Source organism: Ovis aries, chromosome 1, assembly GCF_016772045.2.
Source record: "Ovis aries strain OAR_USU_Benz2616 breed Rambouillet chromosome 1, ARS-UI_Ramb_v3.0, whole genome shotgun sequence".
Classification (NCBI taxonomy): Eukaryota; Metazoa; Chordata; class Mammalia; order Artiodactyla; family Bovidae; genus Ovis; species Ovis aries.
In genome coordinates this window covers 163,796,892-163,815,013 of record NC_056054.1, presented here as the reverse complement: position 1 = coordinate 163,815,013, position 18,122 = coordinate 163,796,892, and the positions used below count along the sequence as shown (strand labels likewise).

At 42.7% G+C, this 18,122-nt stretch overlaps 1 protein-coding gene across 1 annotated transcript; it reads left to right on the top strand.

Moving 5' to 3' along the window:
* Positions 1-1,599: 1,599 nt before the first annotated feature.
* Positions 1,600-16,896, top strand: CPOX (coproporphyrinogen oxidase). Its single transcript, XM_012188501.4, has 7 exons — positions 1,600-2,258; positions 5,060-5,203; positions 6,293-6,403; positions 7,014-7,155; positions 9,507-9,725; positions 13,548-13,652; positions 14,875-16,896. Exons 1-7 carry the CDS (start codon positions 1,718-1,720, stop codon positions 14,960-14,962), a joined length of 1,350 nt encoding a protein of 449 aa, XP_012043891.3. The 5' UTR covers positions 1,600-1,717; the 3' UTR covers positions 14,963-16,896.
* Positions 16,897-18,122: the final 1,226 nt, after the last annotated feature.

Below are 18,122 nucleotides of genomic sequence, written 5' to 3'. Positions count from 1 at the left end.
CCTCCTGACGCTTACATGTCCAGACATAATGGAACTGTGGCATGGATACAGGAACCAAAAATCCATCAAATCTCTGTTAGCTTCTTTCCTTATTTCTCTAAAGTGAGTGAGTGAGTGTGTGTGTGTGTGTGTGTGTGTGTGTGTGTGTGTGTGTATATGTTGAGGGGGTAGGTGAATGTCCTGCCTAGTTAACAGGAGTTATTCGAAGCGTGAAAAATATTTGGCAGCATCCTACAACTGTAGGGTAAGTATTTTTAAATCTCTATTCCTTGATCACTCAAACACACCAGGTCATGAGTTTTATGCTGCTTTAGTTCTATTCAGTTCAGTCAGTTCAGTCACTCAGTCGTATCCAACTCTTTATGACCCCATGAATTGCAGCACGCCAGGCCTCCCTGTCCATCACCAACTCCCGGAATTCACTCAGACTCACGTCCATCCAGTCGGTGATGCCATCCAGCCATCTCATCCTCTGTGGTCCCCTTTTCCTCCTGCCCCCAATCCCTCCCAGCATCAGAGTCTTTTCCAATGAGTTCTATTAGGTAGTTAGAAAAGGAAAAAGGAGTCCAGAATGGTGGTGGCTGAAAGACGAGAAAGGGAAAAACCCATGAAAATAAAACAAAGGAAGGTCAGAGGACCAGAGTGAGGACCTCAGGTAAAACAAACAGCACTCCTGGCTAGCCTAATTTACACAGGGCAGACCCAGGGGGAAGAGAGAAAAACAAAAACAGGAGCCAAAATTGGGCTGGGGGCCTCTCTCCTCTTCAGGTCTTCCAGTCGGCATGCCCTCTCGGCTTGAGGATGTATTTCCCTTTACCTTCTAAATAAAACTCAGCTGCAGCACAGAGCTGTAACACTAGTCCAACCCAGGGCTGTTACACGGATCTGTCCAAGGGCTGTAAAGCTGGTCTATCTGCTGCTTCAAATTTTTGTTGTGAGGAGACAGAACCGGAGGAAATTACAAACTCCCCCACCAGTACAATACTTTGCTTTTCTTATTTCTAAAATAATTGAGTGGGCACTGTATAGGCAAGGTCTGGGAAGATTTTAATGCTAGGCCTGTGCTATGTAGTTGATCCCAGAAATTCTTTTCCCAGAATTTTCCTATGGGCCTGATTATACCTTTTCTTACTCCCTTTAAAAACTATTTCATTGGTAAGGAGTTTCCCAGGCTCCCCCCACAATCGTCCAAGCTCTAGAAGCCTTAGAGGACTAGAACTGGGGACAAAGGGAAACACAAGAGTCAGAGGATTTGCAACTCGGTTTAAAAATTAAAGTCGGGGCAGGGGTCTCTGGCCGTATTTCTGCTCTGTTTAGCCCTTGGCGCGGCCAGCCCTATTTCGCCTTCTCCTTGTGATTGGTTGAACCGACAGAGGTTGTACGTGACAAAAAGGCCTTTCTTATCTTTGCTTTCGCTTTCCTTGCCCTCTCCCAGCACCCCAGTTCTCCTCCCATGGGACCCGCCCTTCTGGGGACTCTGGATTCTTTTATCTCCCCGGCGCGCCCCTGCAGGCGGCGATAGGAGCCGGGACTACAGATCCCGGCATCCCCCACTTCCCGCCCGCCACCGCCTCCGCCGCCGCCGGGGATCGACCCGGTAGTATCTCTTCTCCAGCCAAGGTTCCCAGTACCGGCGCCACTTGCCCCCGAGGATCTCGGGGGACTCAGGGGCCGGCCTGCGGGAGGCGGGCACTGCTCGGGGTGACAGCGCGAGAGCATGGCCATGCATCTGCGCTGGCTGAGCGCGGCTCCCTGCTGGCGCGCGGTGCGGGGCGCTTGCGGGGAGCTGCGCGCCTACGGGGAGCTGCGCGCTTGGGCCCCGCGCTGCGCAGCCGGACGCCTGTGCCGCCCCCCTGGTACCGCTTGCCGCGAGCAGAGCCGCGGGCTGGGGTACGGCCCCCCGGTGGGAGGCGGCTCCCGGCTGAGGACTCGGCTAGCCGCGGGGCTGGCGGGGCTGGTGGGACTAGCCGCCGCCGCCTTCGGGCACGTGGAGCGGGCGGAGATGGTGCGCAAGAGCTCCGGGGCGCAGAGCGCATCGCCCGGCAGGCCCGAGGAGGAGGACGATGAGCTGGCCCGCCGCTGCCGCTGCTTCATGGCCCCGCCGGTGACCGACCTGCGCGAGCTGCGGAGGAGGCCGGACGACATGAAGACCAAGATGGAGCTGCTGATACTGGAGACCCAGGCCCAGGTGTGCCAGGCGCTGGCACAGGTGGACGGGGGCGCCCGCTTCTCTGTGGACCGGTGGGAGAGGAAGGAAGGTGAGGAGGTCGGCCCCTAGCGGGAGGTGGAGATGGGGAAGAGAGGTCGGGTTTTAGTTTGCGGGGAGAAAATGACTCAGAATAAGGAATGGGAGTAGAGAAGGGGTACCTACACAGCGGCTGCCAGGTTAAAAGGTTCACCTTTAAAACGGTTGACACTGACAGGGTCATCAGCCCTCAGCTTCCAAACCTGCTGTCACTCTAGTGGACATTTCAAAAATCTTTGCAGTTTTATATGGCACTTTTCAAAGAAGTCTTAAGGTCAGTTTTAACCCACAGGCAAGGATGCCCAAGGTTGTAATTGAGCATAGATTTGTCGCTACGTTTCATCTCTTTCTCCGGGTTCGTTTAGCCATTCTCCTTCTCTGGAGATGGAAAGAGAGAGTCTCTTGCTTACTGCCAGCTAGACTCCTGCTGCTGAGGGTGTTGTGACTGTGTCTTTTGCCCAGGTTTCGCAAGAAATGGCTAGCAGTTCAGCCAAGTGCACCCATCGTATTTCCTGCTGGAAGAGTGTTTACCTCAGATGGCAAGATACTTAAGGATTAAGACCCAGTTCTTATAGACTCATATATTCATGTTATTACCTATACCGTGAAACCCTATATCTTGGTCATAAACTTAAAGGATTTTTGATCCTTCTTACCTGGAAATACTACAGCAACTTCTTATCAGCTGGTTTTGGATTGTGATATTGACACATTTATTTTAAATGAAACTAAGTCTGGTTTTCTTAGTGTTTTTCGTCTTGTAGCTTTTTATTTAAGCCTTCTTTTTTTTTTTTTTCCCCCCCTGGCCTTGCCTTCTGGCTTGTGGGACCTTAGTTCCCTGACCAGGGACTGAACCTTGGTCCTCAGCAGTTACGGTTCAGAGTCCTAACCACTGGACTGCCAGGGAATTCCCTATCTTGTAATGTTTTTAAGTGAAGACTGTTGATTCAGGAGACAACTTGGACTGGCTGTGTGACCTTCCAAAGTTACTTTTTGTGCCTCTGTTTCCTCATCTATGAAATGAAATTTTGTATGAGTGTTCAGTTCAGTTCAGTCGCTCAGTCGTGTCCAACTCTTTGCGACCCCAAGAATCGCAGCACGCCAGGCCTCCCTGTCCATCACCAACTCCTGGCGTTCACTCAGTCTCACGTCCATCGAGTCAGTGATGCCATCCAGCCATCTCATCCTCTGTCATCCCCTTCTCCTGCCCCCAATCCCTCCCAGCATGAGTCTTTTCCAGTGAGTCAACTCTTCGCATGAGGTGGCCAAAGCACTGGAGTTTCAGCCTTAGCATCATTCCCTCCAAAGAAACCCCGGGGCTGATCTCCTTCAGAATGGACTGGTTGGATCTCCTTGCAGTCCAAGGGACTCTCAACAATCTTCTCCAACACCACAACATGAATATATATGAACTGCTACAGATACTGTTTGATGCTTAGAAGGCACTGAGACAAATTGTTTGGGTCATTTGCTAGTTGTGTGTTTCTGGAGACAGTGTTTTGCTTTCTGGGCCTCAGTTTTCTCATTTGAAATATACAAGGGTTGTACTGGATCCCATCAAGCTCTAAAAATTCTTAGAAATAAAACAAGCCAAACATGAAGCTTCAGGAAACAATTAATTCTAGTGTCTTAAAAAAACAAAGCTACTGGGAGTAAAGCTCATATTGACTCTTTGCAACCCTAGGGACTGTAGCCCTCCAGACTCCTCTGTCCAAGGAATTCTCCAGGCAAGAATATTGGAGTGGATTGCCATTTCCTTCTCCAGGGGATCTTCCCCACAAAGGGATCGAACCTGCTTCTCTTACGTTTGCTGCATTGGCAGGCGGTTCTTTACCACTAGCACTGCCTGAGAAGCCTTAAAGGTCATATACCTAAACGTTAATGTGTATCTCACTCAGTTTAAGCCTCTGAATCCCTTAAGCATTCAGATAGCTACTGTTTTTTAATTACCTGTAAACGAAATTAAAAGGCAAACAGCACACTGAGAGAAAACCAACTGAAACAATATGGAACTCTTGAAAGTGAGAGTGAAATCGCTCAGTTGTGTCCGACTCTTTGCGACCCCATGGACTATAGCCTACCAGGCTCCTCAGTCCATGGAATTTTCCAGGCAAGAGTACTGGAATGGGTTGCCATTTCCTTCTCCAGGGGATCTTCCTGACCCAGGGATTGAACCCAGGTCTCCTGCATTGCAGGCAGATGCTTTTACTGTCTGAGCCAAGTTCAAATATATTCATTCCAGTTTTTAATCTTAGTTTTCTCACATACCATAACAAATAGATGCCATTCTGGATGGTCTTATTTGAAGGGAAACTATTTCAGTAATTTATTTTAGAGGATGATGTAAGGATGTAGGGGCTTCCCAGGTGGCTTAGTGGTAAAGAATCTACCTGTTAATGCAGGAGAAATGGGTTCCAAGCCTGGGTTTGGAAAATCCCCTAGAAAAGGAAATGGCAACCCACTCCAGTATTCTTGCCTGGACTATCCCATGAACAGTGAAGCCTGGCAGGCTACAGTCCATGGGGTTGCAAAGAGTCAGACAGGACTTAGCAACTAAACAACAACAAACAGTGACATAGAAGAAATGGTGATGTGAAGAGTTAAAATATTTGCTTATAGTCAATAGAAAATATCATAGTGCTAAGCTAGTTATCTAATTTTATTGTATTTAACAATTATAAATATACTGATATGGAAGATTTGGAAAGTAGAGAAGGAAAATAACTCCTAATCCCACCATCTTCTTGCGGCAGTAGTTTTCAGCTTTGTACATAACCCTTACATTCTCTCCTCATTTTACATTTCTGTTCACAGGAGGTGGCGGCATCAGCTGTGTACTTCAAGATGGGCATGTTTTTGAAAAGGCTGGGGTTAGCATTTCTGTCGTTCATGGAAATCTTTCTGAGGAAGCAGCAAAACAAATGAGAAGCAGAGGAAAACTACTGAAGACAAAAGATGGTAAATCTGACAATCTCAGTTCAGTTCAGTCGCTGAGTTGTGTCCGACTCTTCATGACCCAGTGGACCACAGCACACCAGGCCTCCCTGTCCATTACCAAATCCCAGAGTACTGAAACTCATCTCTATTGAGTCGGTGGTGCCATCTAACCATCTCATCCTCTGTCGTCTCCTTCTCCTGCCTTCAATCTTTCCCAGTATCAGGGTCTTTTCAAATGAGTCAGCTCTTTGCATTAGGTTGTCAAAGTATTGGAGTTTCATCTTCAACATCAGTCCTTCCAATGAACACTCAGGACTGGTCTCCTTTAGGATGGACTGGTTGGATCTCCTTGCAGTCCAAGGGACTCTCAAGAGTCTTCTCCAACACCATAGTTCAGAAACATCAATTCTTTGGTGCTCAGCTTTCTTTATAGCCCAACTCTCACATTCATATATGACTACTGGAAAAACCATAGCCTTGATGAGACAAGCCTTTGTTGGCAAAGTAATGTCTCTGCTTTTTAGTATGCAGACAATCTCGGCAGCCCTTTAATAGTTCCTGCAAACCTTTTCTCCCCATAAATTTTATTTGTAAAAGTAACACTGATTCTATAAAATTCCATTCAGTTGCATATACCAGATAAACCTGTTCACAGATTTTTTTAATGACAACTCACTCCAGTATTCTTGATTGAGGAATTCCGTTGACAGAGGAACCTTGCAGGCAACAGTCCATGGGGTCGCAAAGAGTCGGACATGACTGAGCAATTAAGCATACACACAAACATATGTAGGTATATATACACTCACACACATTTGCACATAGGCACATGTGCTAAAGTGTTAGCAGTTGTCTGTTTGTTCGTTTTTTGACCTTGAGGTATGTGGGATCTTAGTTCCCTGACCAGGGATTGAACCGCAGGCTTTTGGCAGTCAGAGTGAGGAGTCCTAAGCTCTGTACCAGCTGGGGATTCCTCACAGTTATTTTTTAAAAATTATGTTTTAAGAGATAAATAAAAAAGCAACCTTTGAAAATTGATTCAGAAACCATGTTGGAGTTAATTTGTATCAAGCCTGGTGTTCAAGTGCAGTTCTCTCTATTCCTTTCCAGGTAAATTGCCGTTTTCTGCCATGGGCGTGAGCTCTGTCATTCACCCCAAGAATCCTCATACTCCTACTATCCATTTCAACTACAGATACTTCGAGGTGGAAGAAGCTGACGGTAAGCATCTCAAGCTGTGAAAAGTATTATTGTGCAAAATGAGTATTTTAAAACAGGTTATTAGGCATAACACCTAAAGTCAAGAAAAATTAAGTACAGTCTTAATTGTTTCAGGAGGCACGTGAAGGCTTACTCCTTGGCAGGTGCAATGGATTATATACACTAGACATGAAAAGTGAAAGCAGTGTTGGCTGGACTCTGATGTCCCCATATTTCCTCCAACGCAAAGAATGGTGTAATGCCCCTGAACTAAAAGTGCACATAGGGTTCTTTGCAAATACTAATTTATTACAAACAAAGGGAAACCTCACGTGCAATGTTAAGTTGCCACTGAGAATTTGCTTTTGGAAATTATTTTCCACATATGTAGCTTTGCCAGTCCCCAGTGCATTATCAGTGGCTTTACGATGGGGTACAGTTGATCATGCCTCAGGATGTAAATATGGTTCCAGCCTATGTGTGCCATTAGTTGGGCTGTTACCCTGTCCAAGCTCCTGAGCAGTGCATGCCGCTGCTGTGCTTGTCTCTGCAGGTGATGGCATTTAAAGCAACGTGTCTAACTTTTCCTTTAGAGCAGCATCCACTTGAATCACATGTCTTGATTTGGTAGGTAACACCCTGTGGTGGTTTGGTGGTGGATGTGACCTTACCCCAACATACTTGAACCAAGAGGATGCGGTCCATTTTCACAGGACTCTCAAGGAGGCATGTGACCAGCATGGTCCAGATCTCTATCCCAGATTTAAAAAGTGGTAGGTAAAGTTATTGAACTTCTCATGATCCCTACATGTGTACCATTCCTTCTATAGCTCCTGAAGGCACTACTGTGTCACTACATACCTTTTGCAGCTTATGGAGGGTTGAACTGTTTTCTTTGCCCAGCAGAAGTGAGATACCAGTTTTACATGGTTTTAATGTTAAACCAGATGATTAGCATATAAACTTGAAGGTGATCTATGCCTGAGAATCGGAGACTTTTTAATCCTAAGTTGGGATACAGTAAGTCCCCTACAAATAAACAAGTTCCATTCCAAGAGTGCGTTCATAAGTCCAACAAAGTTAGCCTAGGTACCCAGGTAATACAATCAGTCATATAGTATTGTACTGGAATAGATTTATAATGTTTTTCACACAAATAATATATAAATAGACAAACACAGACAGGAAATAAAGAAAACATTTTTAATCTAACAAACAGTACAGTAACTTGAGAAGTACAGCATAGTACCAGCTGCAGACTGCCGTTTTTGTGCTTGCTTCTGAGCATCCTGGGCTCGAAATAAGGGTACTGTACACTGTGTGGTACTGGACTGTAAAGTGCACAGAAGCACATGTACTTGCATGTACACCAGACACGGGAACTAACTTAGAAGATTGGGCGTGCACAACTGTAGAAGCTTTGAAAATTTGCAACTTGAAGGTTCGTATGTAAGGGACTTACTGTATTAAATTCTCACCCCACATGAGGATTATCATCTCGTTGTTGCCATAGAAATGTGTTAGAGCATGGGAAGAGTTGGAGAACTGTTAGGAGAGGTGCAAATGTACCGGAGATTTGGGACAAGGAGAACACTGGGGTTGGAAACTTTGTGAAAGAAACTCTAATGATAAAGGAAAGAGTTACCCAGGGTATTTGATAGACATGAACTGGAATCTCTGCATAAGTTAACTGGAATAAGAATAAAGTACTCATCACTGCTTGGAGCTAAATGCCATTCTAGAAAAAGAAGGAACAGAAAGGGTTTTGGGTGGGTTGTTTTTGCTTTGTTTTTAGTGCTAACATTTGTAGACTCTTGCTGTTATTTATGTAAGAGTATGGAGTTCAGTTTTAAAATCCTCAGAAAAGATAAGACATTTACATAACCTCTTTTTGATTTGACATTACCACTGAATACTGCATAGCCGTGGAACAGAGGTGTAAGAATTGTTTTTTTTGTTACATATTAGCTTCCTTCCAGCAGGAGGATGGGATATTCTTTTTTTTTTGTTTGTTTCCTTTTATCCCTGTTACTGAAGAACTTTATCTGAGTCGTATTAAGAAAATATCTCAGATACAGGCTAGTTAAAAAGTTTTTAGTGTATTTAGTTAAATCTCTTAATTTCATAATCCCATGAAAAGAGATGTGGAATTAATATGATTTCATTAAAGCTGGCTTTACAGCCTTGCTCCGGCTGTTCTTTAACTCTGTTAATAAAATGGATGTGTGAAAAAAAGTCAAGAAGGTGCAGTCAAGATGAATTATACCAGTGCATCAGTTCTAGGGATTTGTATCTTCTGCCCCTGGCCCCCACCTTTTTTTAAATTTTAAACTATTAAGGCTATTTTCACGATAACCTTTTCAGTAGTTTTTAGTTTTCGTTTGTACAATTTTTCCTATTTACAAACCCTTATTATATCAAGATAATGGAAAGAAGTCAACTATTTCCACGAAGTCAGCTGTTAGCAGTTAGGAAGTCTCTTAGGAAATCTGCTCTAGTGGGCCCAGATGGGGAAGACTGTAGACCAAATTGATAGTCTCATGCGCTGGCTCACAAGGGCAGCCTTTAACATTCTGAGGACTCTTGCTCTCTGAACGTTTCCTTCCAGCAACCCTCCCCTGAGTCACGCATACTGTAGAGTCATCACGTTTTATTGCTGAGAGAGACCTTAGAGGTAATTTACTGTACCTTCCTTTGGTGAATAAGAACTGATTCAGAGAGCTTAGGGGTTAGCCCCTGGTCATGGACTTTCTGGCATTGTTGGTGGAGGGTTCCTGCCTCCTGCAAAAGCAGCAATGCTTCCGAGGGCAGCAGCATCATTTATTTTAAGAAATACGACTAGTAAGAGTGGACTCTGTTTTTCTTTTCAGTAAAGGTCTTACAACGCCACGTTAGATAGACTTGTATTCACTTGCCTACTTGATTTGTAGGTAAAAGTGTAAGCGTTTTCTACATCGGTAATAACTGCAGGAAATCTGTCTAAAACTCTAGTTTCATTTTAGATGTGCACAGAAAGAAAGGGCACTGTGCTGGCATTAGTCAGGGATGGTGCTGTAAGCTGAAATGCTCACACTGATTTCACGTACGTCTCTTTTTCCTTCTGTGGTCCTGCTGTGTTTTCCAGGTGTGACGATTACTTTTTTATAGCCCATCGTGGGGAGCGGAGGGGTATCGGGGGTATCTTTTTTGATGACCTCGACTCTCCATCCAAGGAGGAGGTGTTTCGCTTTGTGCAGAGCTGCACCCAGGCGATCATTCCTTCTTACGTCCCCCTTGTGAAGAAGCACTGTGATGACTCCTTCACTCCCCAGGAGAAGCTGTGGCAGCAGCTCCGCAGAGGACGGTGAGTGAGCGACAGGAGCGTGAACCTTCTCGTGTCATAAGAGGTGGGAGGGTGGAGTGGAGCAACTGTAATAACCGTGGGTGATGGTCATCTTGGCCAGTACTTTGTCAGAGCTGTGTTAATGCTCACCCTGCTTTCTTTTCATAACTAGATAAATAACAAAGTGAATTAAAAAAACACTGTGAAATAGTATTATAAAAAGAGCAAAGTTTGTTTAATCTGTCTGTACATTAGAGACTCATATTAGGCTTATAGTTAGTACTTGTTGAATTTAATTCAGCTGATTTCTTTTAGTTTTTCTTCGAGCAATACCTTCCAACCTTCTGCCAAGGTAGGAGAATCATTTAATGTTTTTGCTGCTTTGTAAATTCTGAATCGTACCTTTTTTTTGTTTAACTTCAGGTTTTCATGGAAGTCATTATAATGAAAATGATTGTTTTAGAAATTGTTAGGGAACTGTAATGATATTCGTTTGTTATGGAACTGTTCATATGTGCTGGCCAGTACGTTAGGCAGTTTGCATCTAATTTTTCATCACAAACCTGTGGAACTGGTATAACTGTCATCATTTTACAGATGATAAAACTTAGTGTCAGCGAAGTAAGTCCCTTGCCCAAGTTTACACCGCTGGCAAATCAAAGATCCCAGATGTGGAACCAGGCCATTGTGCCTTCAAACCCTGCAGGCCTTCTTCCATGTGAATGGTTAAGCAGCTAGTGTTGCCAGCCGCGATGCTCATTTTGGCCACCCCCCTCTGTGCGCTGAGTTGGTGAGCTCAGTTGGATGACCCGCACGGGGGCATCTTCAGCTGGGGTGTGATTGTGAATCTGCTGCAGATGAGCCACTCTTCCAGCTCACAGTGGTTTCTCATTACCATCTTAAATCGCATGTGTTCTACTGGTCCATGCCTACAAAAATGGATTTTCTCATTTATATTAATTCTGTCTTGGGCATATGAAGCTTTGGGAACTGAAGGAGATAAGGCTAATGCCCTGAAAACGTTCAGTTAGATACTGTTCCCAGTCTAAAGATAAATGTTTGTTATTTACACTTTCTTAGAACTGCCTGTGCCTGCCTACTCCCTGTGTATAAAACTTGGGAAAATGAGAATTGATTGTGTTCTTGTCAGACATTTATTAAACAGGGGCATTTTTTTAAGGACAGGTGTGTTTTTTGGTCCTATGATTTCCCAAATGCACCCTTTCTCCTCCTTCCCTTTCTCTTGACATTCATCCTATGCCGCTATGGCCAGGGCCCATGCTGGGCAGAGATGTTCATAGTTTAGTGGGGAGGACCATCCTAAGAGGGTAAATTAAAACTCTGGAAAAAAGTAAAACAAAAGTAAAACAAAAGAACAAAAAAAGAGAAACAATTAATACATAAATAAACCACACTCTGTGGAAAGTGCAATGTTCTTGTTTTACGTGAGATTTCTTATGCAAAGCCAGCAGGGTTTGTTACTACTTAAGAGGTGAAGCCTTTAAAACTTTTTGGACATAGGAATAATGTCTTATTCTGTTTGTTTTATTATTGTTATTAATTGACAGCATATTTTGAGAGTTCCATTTGCGTGTATCATTGCATGTCGTGTTTTTTGAATTTGGCAGAAGTGTGGGGTGTTAGGTTAATTTTCTGTGGTGTGGTAGGTGACGGTACTTTTCAAAGAGGCCCATTCTACTGTCCTTATCTCTGGGCCTTAAAATGGCAGTCAACTCTGGGACTTAAGATAACCCTAGCTCTTTTTTGTGGTTATGAGCCCTGACATCACTTTCTTACATGGCATTCATAACCCATTATCTGTATTACTTTTCCCCACTTTCTGTCGCCCCAAATAAAACTTTCCCCTGTGGTGGTCAGGCTGCTTATCTTTTGACTTGACAGCCTCTTCTTTGGCAGTCTCATTTAGTCTTGTGGTGGTACACTGGTAATGAACCTGCCTGCCAATGCAGGAGACGCGGCTTGGATCCCTAGGTCGGGAAGATGCCTTGGAGGAGGAAACGGAAACCCAGTCCATTATTCTTGTCTGGGAAATCCCATGGACAGAGAAGTCTGGCAGGCTACAGTCCACAGGGTCGCAAAGAGTCAGACATGGTTGAACACACGTGCCTGCCCTCAGTTACTTTTGTTCTCTCCCCAGACCTTGAACCTCCAGTCTTAGGAGGTGCTTTTCTAGTTTCTTTTTCGGAGAAACTAAACATCTGTAACTTATTTTGTTGTATTTTGGGACAGGGAAACAGGATAGATGGATATCAAGGTAGATATCAGTTATATTAAAGGGAATGGCTGAGGTTCATAGTTTACAGATATCTCGGAGAGGATAAATGTATGGAAAGGATCGGAAAGATCAGATCTAAGCAAAACCTGGTGAAAGTCAGGCTACACAAGAAGGAACATTGTTCACTTAAACAGGAGAGCAGCACAAGGATTCGCTCATGAGCACAAGAGGCTCATTTGGGAGCTCCTTACAGGGGTCTCTGAACAAGACGTCAGTACAAGTAGAGAATCACAGCCATCCCTTAAATATCACGTTTCAGAAAGATAACATCAGGGGTGCGAAAGGAAGTTGAGAGACTGATGTTTTTTTCCTGTGGTCTTAGGAAGAAGTTAAGAAGATTGACTTAAGTTATCTTTTGAAACAGACTAAAGAAGGTATTAGTTATTAGTGCACAAAACTTAATCGGTGATAAATGATGAGAAGTAGAAAGGGGGTCCATGAATGTAACTTATTTAAATTTTCTCAGAGCCATTGGCAAGTTTCCACAGTGAAGGGTGCTTTCTAAAAATTGAAGTACTGTTGAAATCTAGAGAATATGTTTTTTGTTATTGTTGTGATTAAATTATAGTAATCAGTGCATAAATGATAATATCTGAGGGAAGTTTGGACCAAGAGACTAGTTTTTGAAGGAGTTGAGAAATGATTTGAAGGGGGAACTGTTTATTGAAATTTTCAGCTTTATGAGTCATTTTTTGGCTAGTAGAAATGATCTTTTTGAAGTATCTCCAAGAAGTTGGAGAGAAAAGACCCTTTTGTAAAGAATCTTTTGATGTTAAAGGAAATCACAGATTTTTAAGCTAGACGGAGTTTAGATATGACTCTGTGTCTGTTAATGGCAGACTTATATCCTGAACCAGGTTTTAGTTGATGTTAAGGATATTTTTCTAAGAAAATAAAGCTAAGCATTGCAACTCAAATCACTACTACCTTTCATTATGACTTTTGTCATCAGTCTGCAGCAAGACAGAATTGTATGACTGCTTAACTACTTTAAGGAAAGGAAATACCTGGGATATGTTAGTAACTATAGATAGAGTTCTGTTAACTGTTCTTGGGTTTTCAGTTACAAGAACTTTACACTGTCTTAGTTCATGTGAGTTATTAGCAGTGAAATGAAGTCTTCGACTCAAACATCTCAGACTCAATGGGAGCCCCAGAGAGAGCTGCTCTATCCTGATAAAGGGTGCCATTTGCTTATCTTAATTGTTTTTGTGCCTTCAAGTTCTAAGCTTTGTGTTCATCCTGTTTATTTATTGGAAAACATAACCTTATTGTTTTGTAACTGCTCTGTGCTGGGGCTGAATCTATATCCTCTTGTTTGCTGGATAGAATACCCTTTTCTTTATGCCTGTCCGGATGGAGAAAAGTCAGCTGATGAGACTGGTGTTTCCTGTGCCAGTTACAGCTGATGGGGTGAGGGTGGTGGGAAGATGCCCACCAACCCCCACACACCCCCCCACCCATCTCCCCCCATGAAGTATTTATTATGGACTAATTGTAAGACTATACTCACAAGCTCTTAATCGTATTTGATGTCTTCATCTCAGGTATGTAGAATTTAACCTGCTGTACGATCGGGGTACAAAGTTTGGCCTCTTCACTCCGGGATCCAGGATCGAAAGCATCTTGATGTCTTTACCTCTCACTGCCCGGTAAGAATAACTCATGAGAAAGATAGGTATTCTTCACCCCCTCCCTGCCCCCAGTCCTCTGACCCCTACACAGCATGAAGATTGATAACTACAAATAGCTTTCCTAAAGATTTCATTGGTTTTGACTTTGCTGTCTTTATAAGAAAATCACAGGCAAAAAAGGAATAGGCTACAGCCTGCAAAATGTATGTGACCCCAAGAGCCCAAGATATTTATTATTCAACCCTTTACAGGGAAAGTTATCTAGGTGATTTAGTTGCTAAGTCGTGTCCGACTCTTTGCGACCCCATAGACTGTAGCCTGCCAGGCTTCTCTGTCCGTGGGATTTCCCAGGCAAGAGTACTGGAGTAGGTTGCCATTCCCTTCTTCAGGGGATCTTCCTGATCCAGGGATTGAACCTGTGTCTACTGCCATCAGTGAAGCCCAAAGTTTGCCAGCCCCCGGTCTAAACCAGTGTTTGCTGCTGCTGCTAAGTCGCTTCAGTCGTCGTGTCTGACTCTGTGTGACCCCATAGACGGCAGCCCACCAGGCTCCCCCGTCCCCAGGATCCTCCAGGCAAGAACACTGGAGTGGGTTGCCATTTCCTTCTCTAATGCATGAAAGTGAACAGTGAAAGTGGAGTCGCTCAGTCGTGTCCGACTCTTAGCAACCCCATGGACTGCAGCCCACCAGGCTCCTCCATCCATGGGATTCTCCAGGCAAGAGTACTGGAGTGGGGTGCCGTTGCCTTCTCCGTTTACCAGAGTTCATACTACAGTTTTAGCCATTTTCACCATTGTTTATATATTTGTATATAATAATCTGACATATTATTTACTTAAATTTTGTATTCATATTTTCAGAGAGAAAAATTAAAGACAAACCAACAGTTTTGTCATAAATAGAAATGAACACATTAAAATAAAAGAAAAAGTACTAAGCTAAAAAAAAAGTTTGCCCATGGATCATCTGAGGTTCTATACTTTATGAAAACCTAGATTGTAGTAAAAGTGTGTTTTGGCTCTGGAATATTAATATTAGCTAGACTTTGCTCCAGGAATTATATTAAGAAACTTTATTTCTTTAGCAGCAAATATTTTTTGAAAGCTTAGTGGAGACAAAGAGTTATAGGACTTTTTATTACCCTTAGAATTTTATTTAGTTTAGATAAAGAGGTGTGTATGTTGTTTATTTATTTTTTATTGTTATTACATGTTTTTGCTTCTGTTTTGAACCTCCACAGATGGGAGTACATGCATTCACCCTCAGAGAACTCCAAAGAAGCTGAAATTCTCGAAGTTTTGCGCCATCCGAGGGACTGGGTACCTTGATGCAGACAGAGCAGCCTTCCCGGGGCCCGGGGGGACATCAGTGCACCTCCTGATCCACTGGCCGACACCACCCCCATGGTGTGGCACTTAGTTACCTGTGTCTTAGAGTTCCAGTCTTCTTTCTCTACCCTGGAGTCTGCCTCCTTGACAGGTGGTGAAATGTGTTTTAAGCACGGGAAGCTTCCACCAAATGCTGTTGGTGATGGGTAGTGAGGTGGCAGCTTGTCAACTGGTTGATGTAAAAGCTCATTTGTACTTTAGAATCATTTTATATGACAAGTTTACAAACAATGACATTGTATTTCCAAGAATTGGTTAAGAGGATCTAACTATTATAATTTGTTTCAGGAAACTTCTCATGTTACTTTTGCTTCATGTATTAAGATTTAGTTTCTGCCACAAAAGTCTGTTTTGGGGTAAATTTTATTTTCATTAATTCAATAAGATTTAGAATGGTAAGTTTAGAAAGCTGCTGGAAATGAAGGTAAAAATTTTACTTTGTCATTGCTGAAGTTTCTTAGATCATAATCTTTATATCTTTGGAGACCATAATTTGGTAAAATATTCATTTTTATAATGATAGATGTTTAGAAACACTGGAAATTTTCTTAATCTCTGCATGTGTTACAATTCAGTGATTACCTACAGTTTACTGTAAAGTGACATCACTGTTATTTAAACAAGAAATATCTAAGTGGCATTTTGATTTTTGTTGATGTTGAAAGTCTATGCACTTTTCAGCGTGAAAACTTATATCCTTGAATTCCGATATTTGCACACTTCTTTACAGAGGTTTAGACTAAGAACAATCGGGGGATGTTGTAAATTTAGGGAATGTTTCTCATTTAGGAAGTGAGAAACATTTTCCTTCTGTAATTAGAGCAGACTTAACTAATGTAAGAAGCGTGTAGGCATTTTATAAACATATTTCTTAGGAGATGCACTAATTGAAATGACCCTCTTTTAAAATTAGAGATTCTGCAAGTCTTACCTTTGCTCCTAAGAGAAAATCACAACAGAGTTTCTGAGACTTTTTTGTTCAAGAAATAAAATGAATGTATTTTATTCATAATATATTGTAGTTTATAAGGAATGGTGTCTTCCTACACGTTATTAAGCATTATTTTGGAATATGTTGAATGTATGGTTGTGTGTGACTCTTCAGAGCTTGAAGATGTATGACTTCTTCAGTTCTCTTCCTGCAAGTATGCTGATAAGTTTTGTTATGAAGTATACCTAAGGAAGGTTTGTACTTTTCATTTTTTTCTAGGATAGTTGATTTAGGAAAGATGCATATTTCTTAGTACTCAAACCATAATTCGTCATTCCTGAGTATTTTAGCCAAGAAAAATGTAGGTTTTGTACTTGAGTTTTCATAGCAGGTATATTCTCAGTAGCCATTTGGAAATAACACAAATGCCCATCAGCAGGTAAATGGGTAACCAGGTTATAAGATATCCTTATGTTAAAATACTACTCCACAGTGACAGGAAACGTCTGCTGATAAATGCAGCAACATGGGTGAATATCACAAAATGGTTATGCTAAGTAAAAGAAACCAGACCGAAAAGAACACACTCACTGTATGACCTCATTATATGGAAACCTAGAAAAGTCAAAACTCTTAACAAGAGAAAGCGTATCAGTGATTGCCAGGGGCTGGGTAGGGGAATCCACTGTGAAAGGGAGCAAAAGAATGTTTTGAAGTGATGCGGATATTCTGTATATTGGTGTATTGATTGGGGCACTGACACCAGACTATACATTTATCAGAGCTCATTGAGCTGGACACTTAAAATCATGGAATTTTATTTTGTTTATGACTTATAATTCAACAAAGTCGGACAAATAAAAAAAATATTATTAGGCATATAGGAGCAAAATGTTCAGTATACTTCAGTTTGCCTTTTACAATAAAAAGTCCCTATCATATAGATCTGCCAACCTTGTGTTTGGGGTTATTGGGGTCTGGGCATTGGACTAAGATAGATTTCATAAATTTTCGGTACATGTCAGTTTTTTTATACTCTTCAGTAATCTTGTCTTTTTCTTACAGATGAGACTATAGGGGAAAAAATAGCAGAATTGCATAACTATTGGAAAATCATTCTGTTGTTATTCAAAGTGAATTTTTGTTTCAAATGTGTGTTGATAGAGCCTGTTGGAGGCCCAGGGTACACCTCTAAATGCCTTGGACACCTAACTGCTGCTGTCTTACACGTTATATTGATGGTCATAAAGAGTGGAAATTTGGGGGAGGGATATAGATGCTTTGGAGCAAATTTCTAACCTCTACTTTATGACTGTATTCTGCTTACCCACCTGTTCAACTGAGTAATTAATGAGATAAAAACTTCTGCATGCTAAAGAGTATCAGATTAGAAGACCAAATAATATTTTTTTTTTTTTTTTTAATGCTTTATGCTTCCATGAGTCATTTGCTGTTACAATTCATCAAGGCTGGAATCGTGTTCGGGTTTGTTTTACTCACGCCTGTGCCTGGTTAGGCTGACTCAGAGGTTAGGCTCAGCTCCAATGGTGAATCTAGTGTCTGCAGGTGGCTCAGAGCACACATTCCACCCAGCAAGGCAGAGGCAGTGCCTTCTGATCTCGCCCCAGAGGCTGTGCAGTGTCGCTTCTTCACCTTCTTTTGGTTACAAGTGAGTCACTAAGAACGGCTCCTGATCCACAAGGGCAGGAATTGTACCCCAGCTCTCAGTGGGAGGCGTGCCACGGATCTGTGATTATCTTCAAGACTGCCACAGAGCCTTTCACTCTCAAAACCACAGAATAGATTTGGCACCCCTCCCTCATTGCCCTAGTCAAATCCTGTTGCGTCCCCCTTTGAAATGTTTCTTTTCCCCACCTCTGTCCACTGCTATCACTGCTTTGGTCCCACGTTCCCTCTCACCTGAATGTTTGCAATCCAGCACCTGCCCTTGGTCACTCCGACCTCCATCCTCTCCCTATAATAATTCACTGAACCCCATAATCATGCCCTCAAATATACTGAGCAGCCTCCCTTCTACAGAGAAGTTTCTAACCTCAGTCTGATATTGAAAGCCATCCAGCATCTTTCCCCAGATCTCTCAGCCCTAACTTCTGTTTCCACCCTCCCTTGTATGGCATTCTCAGACTCAGGTCAGCACCCGTTGTTTTT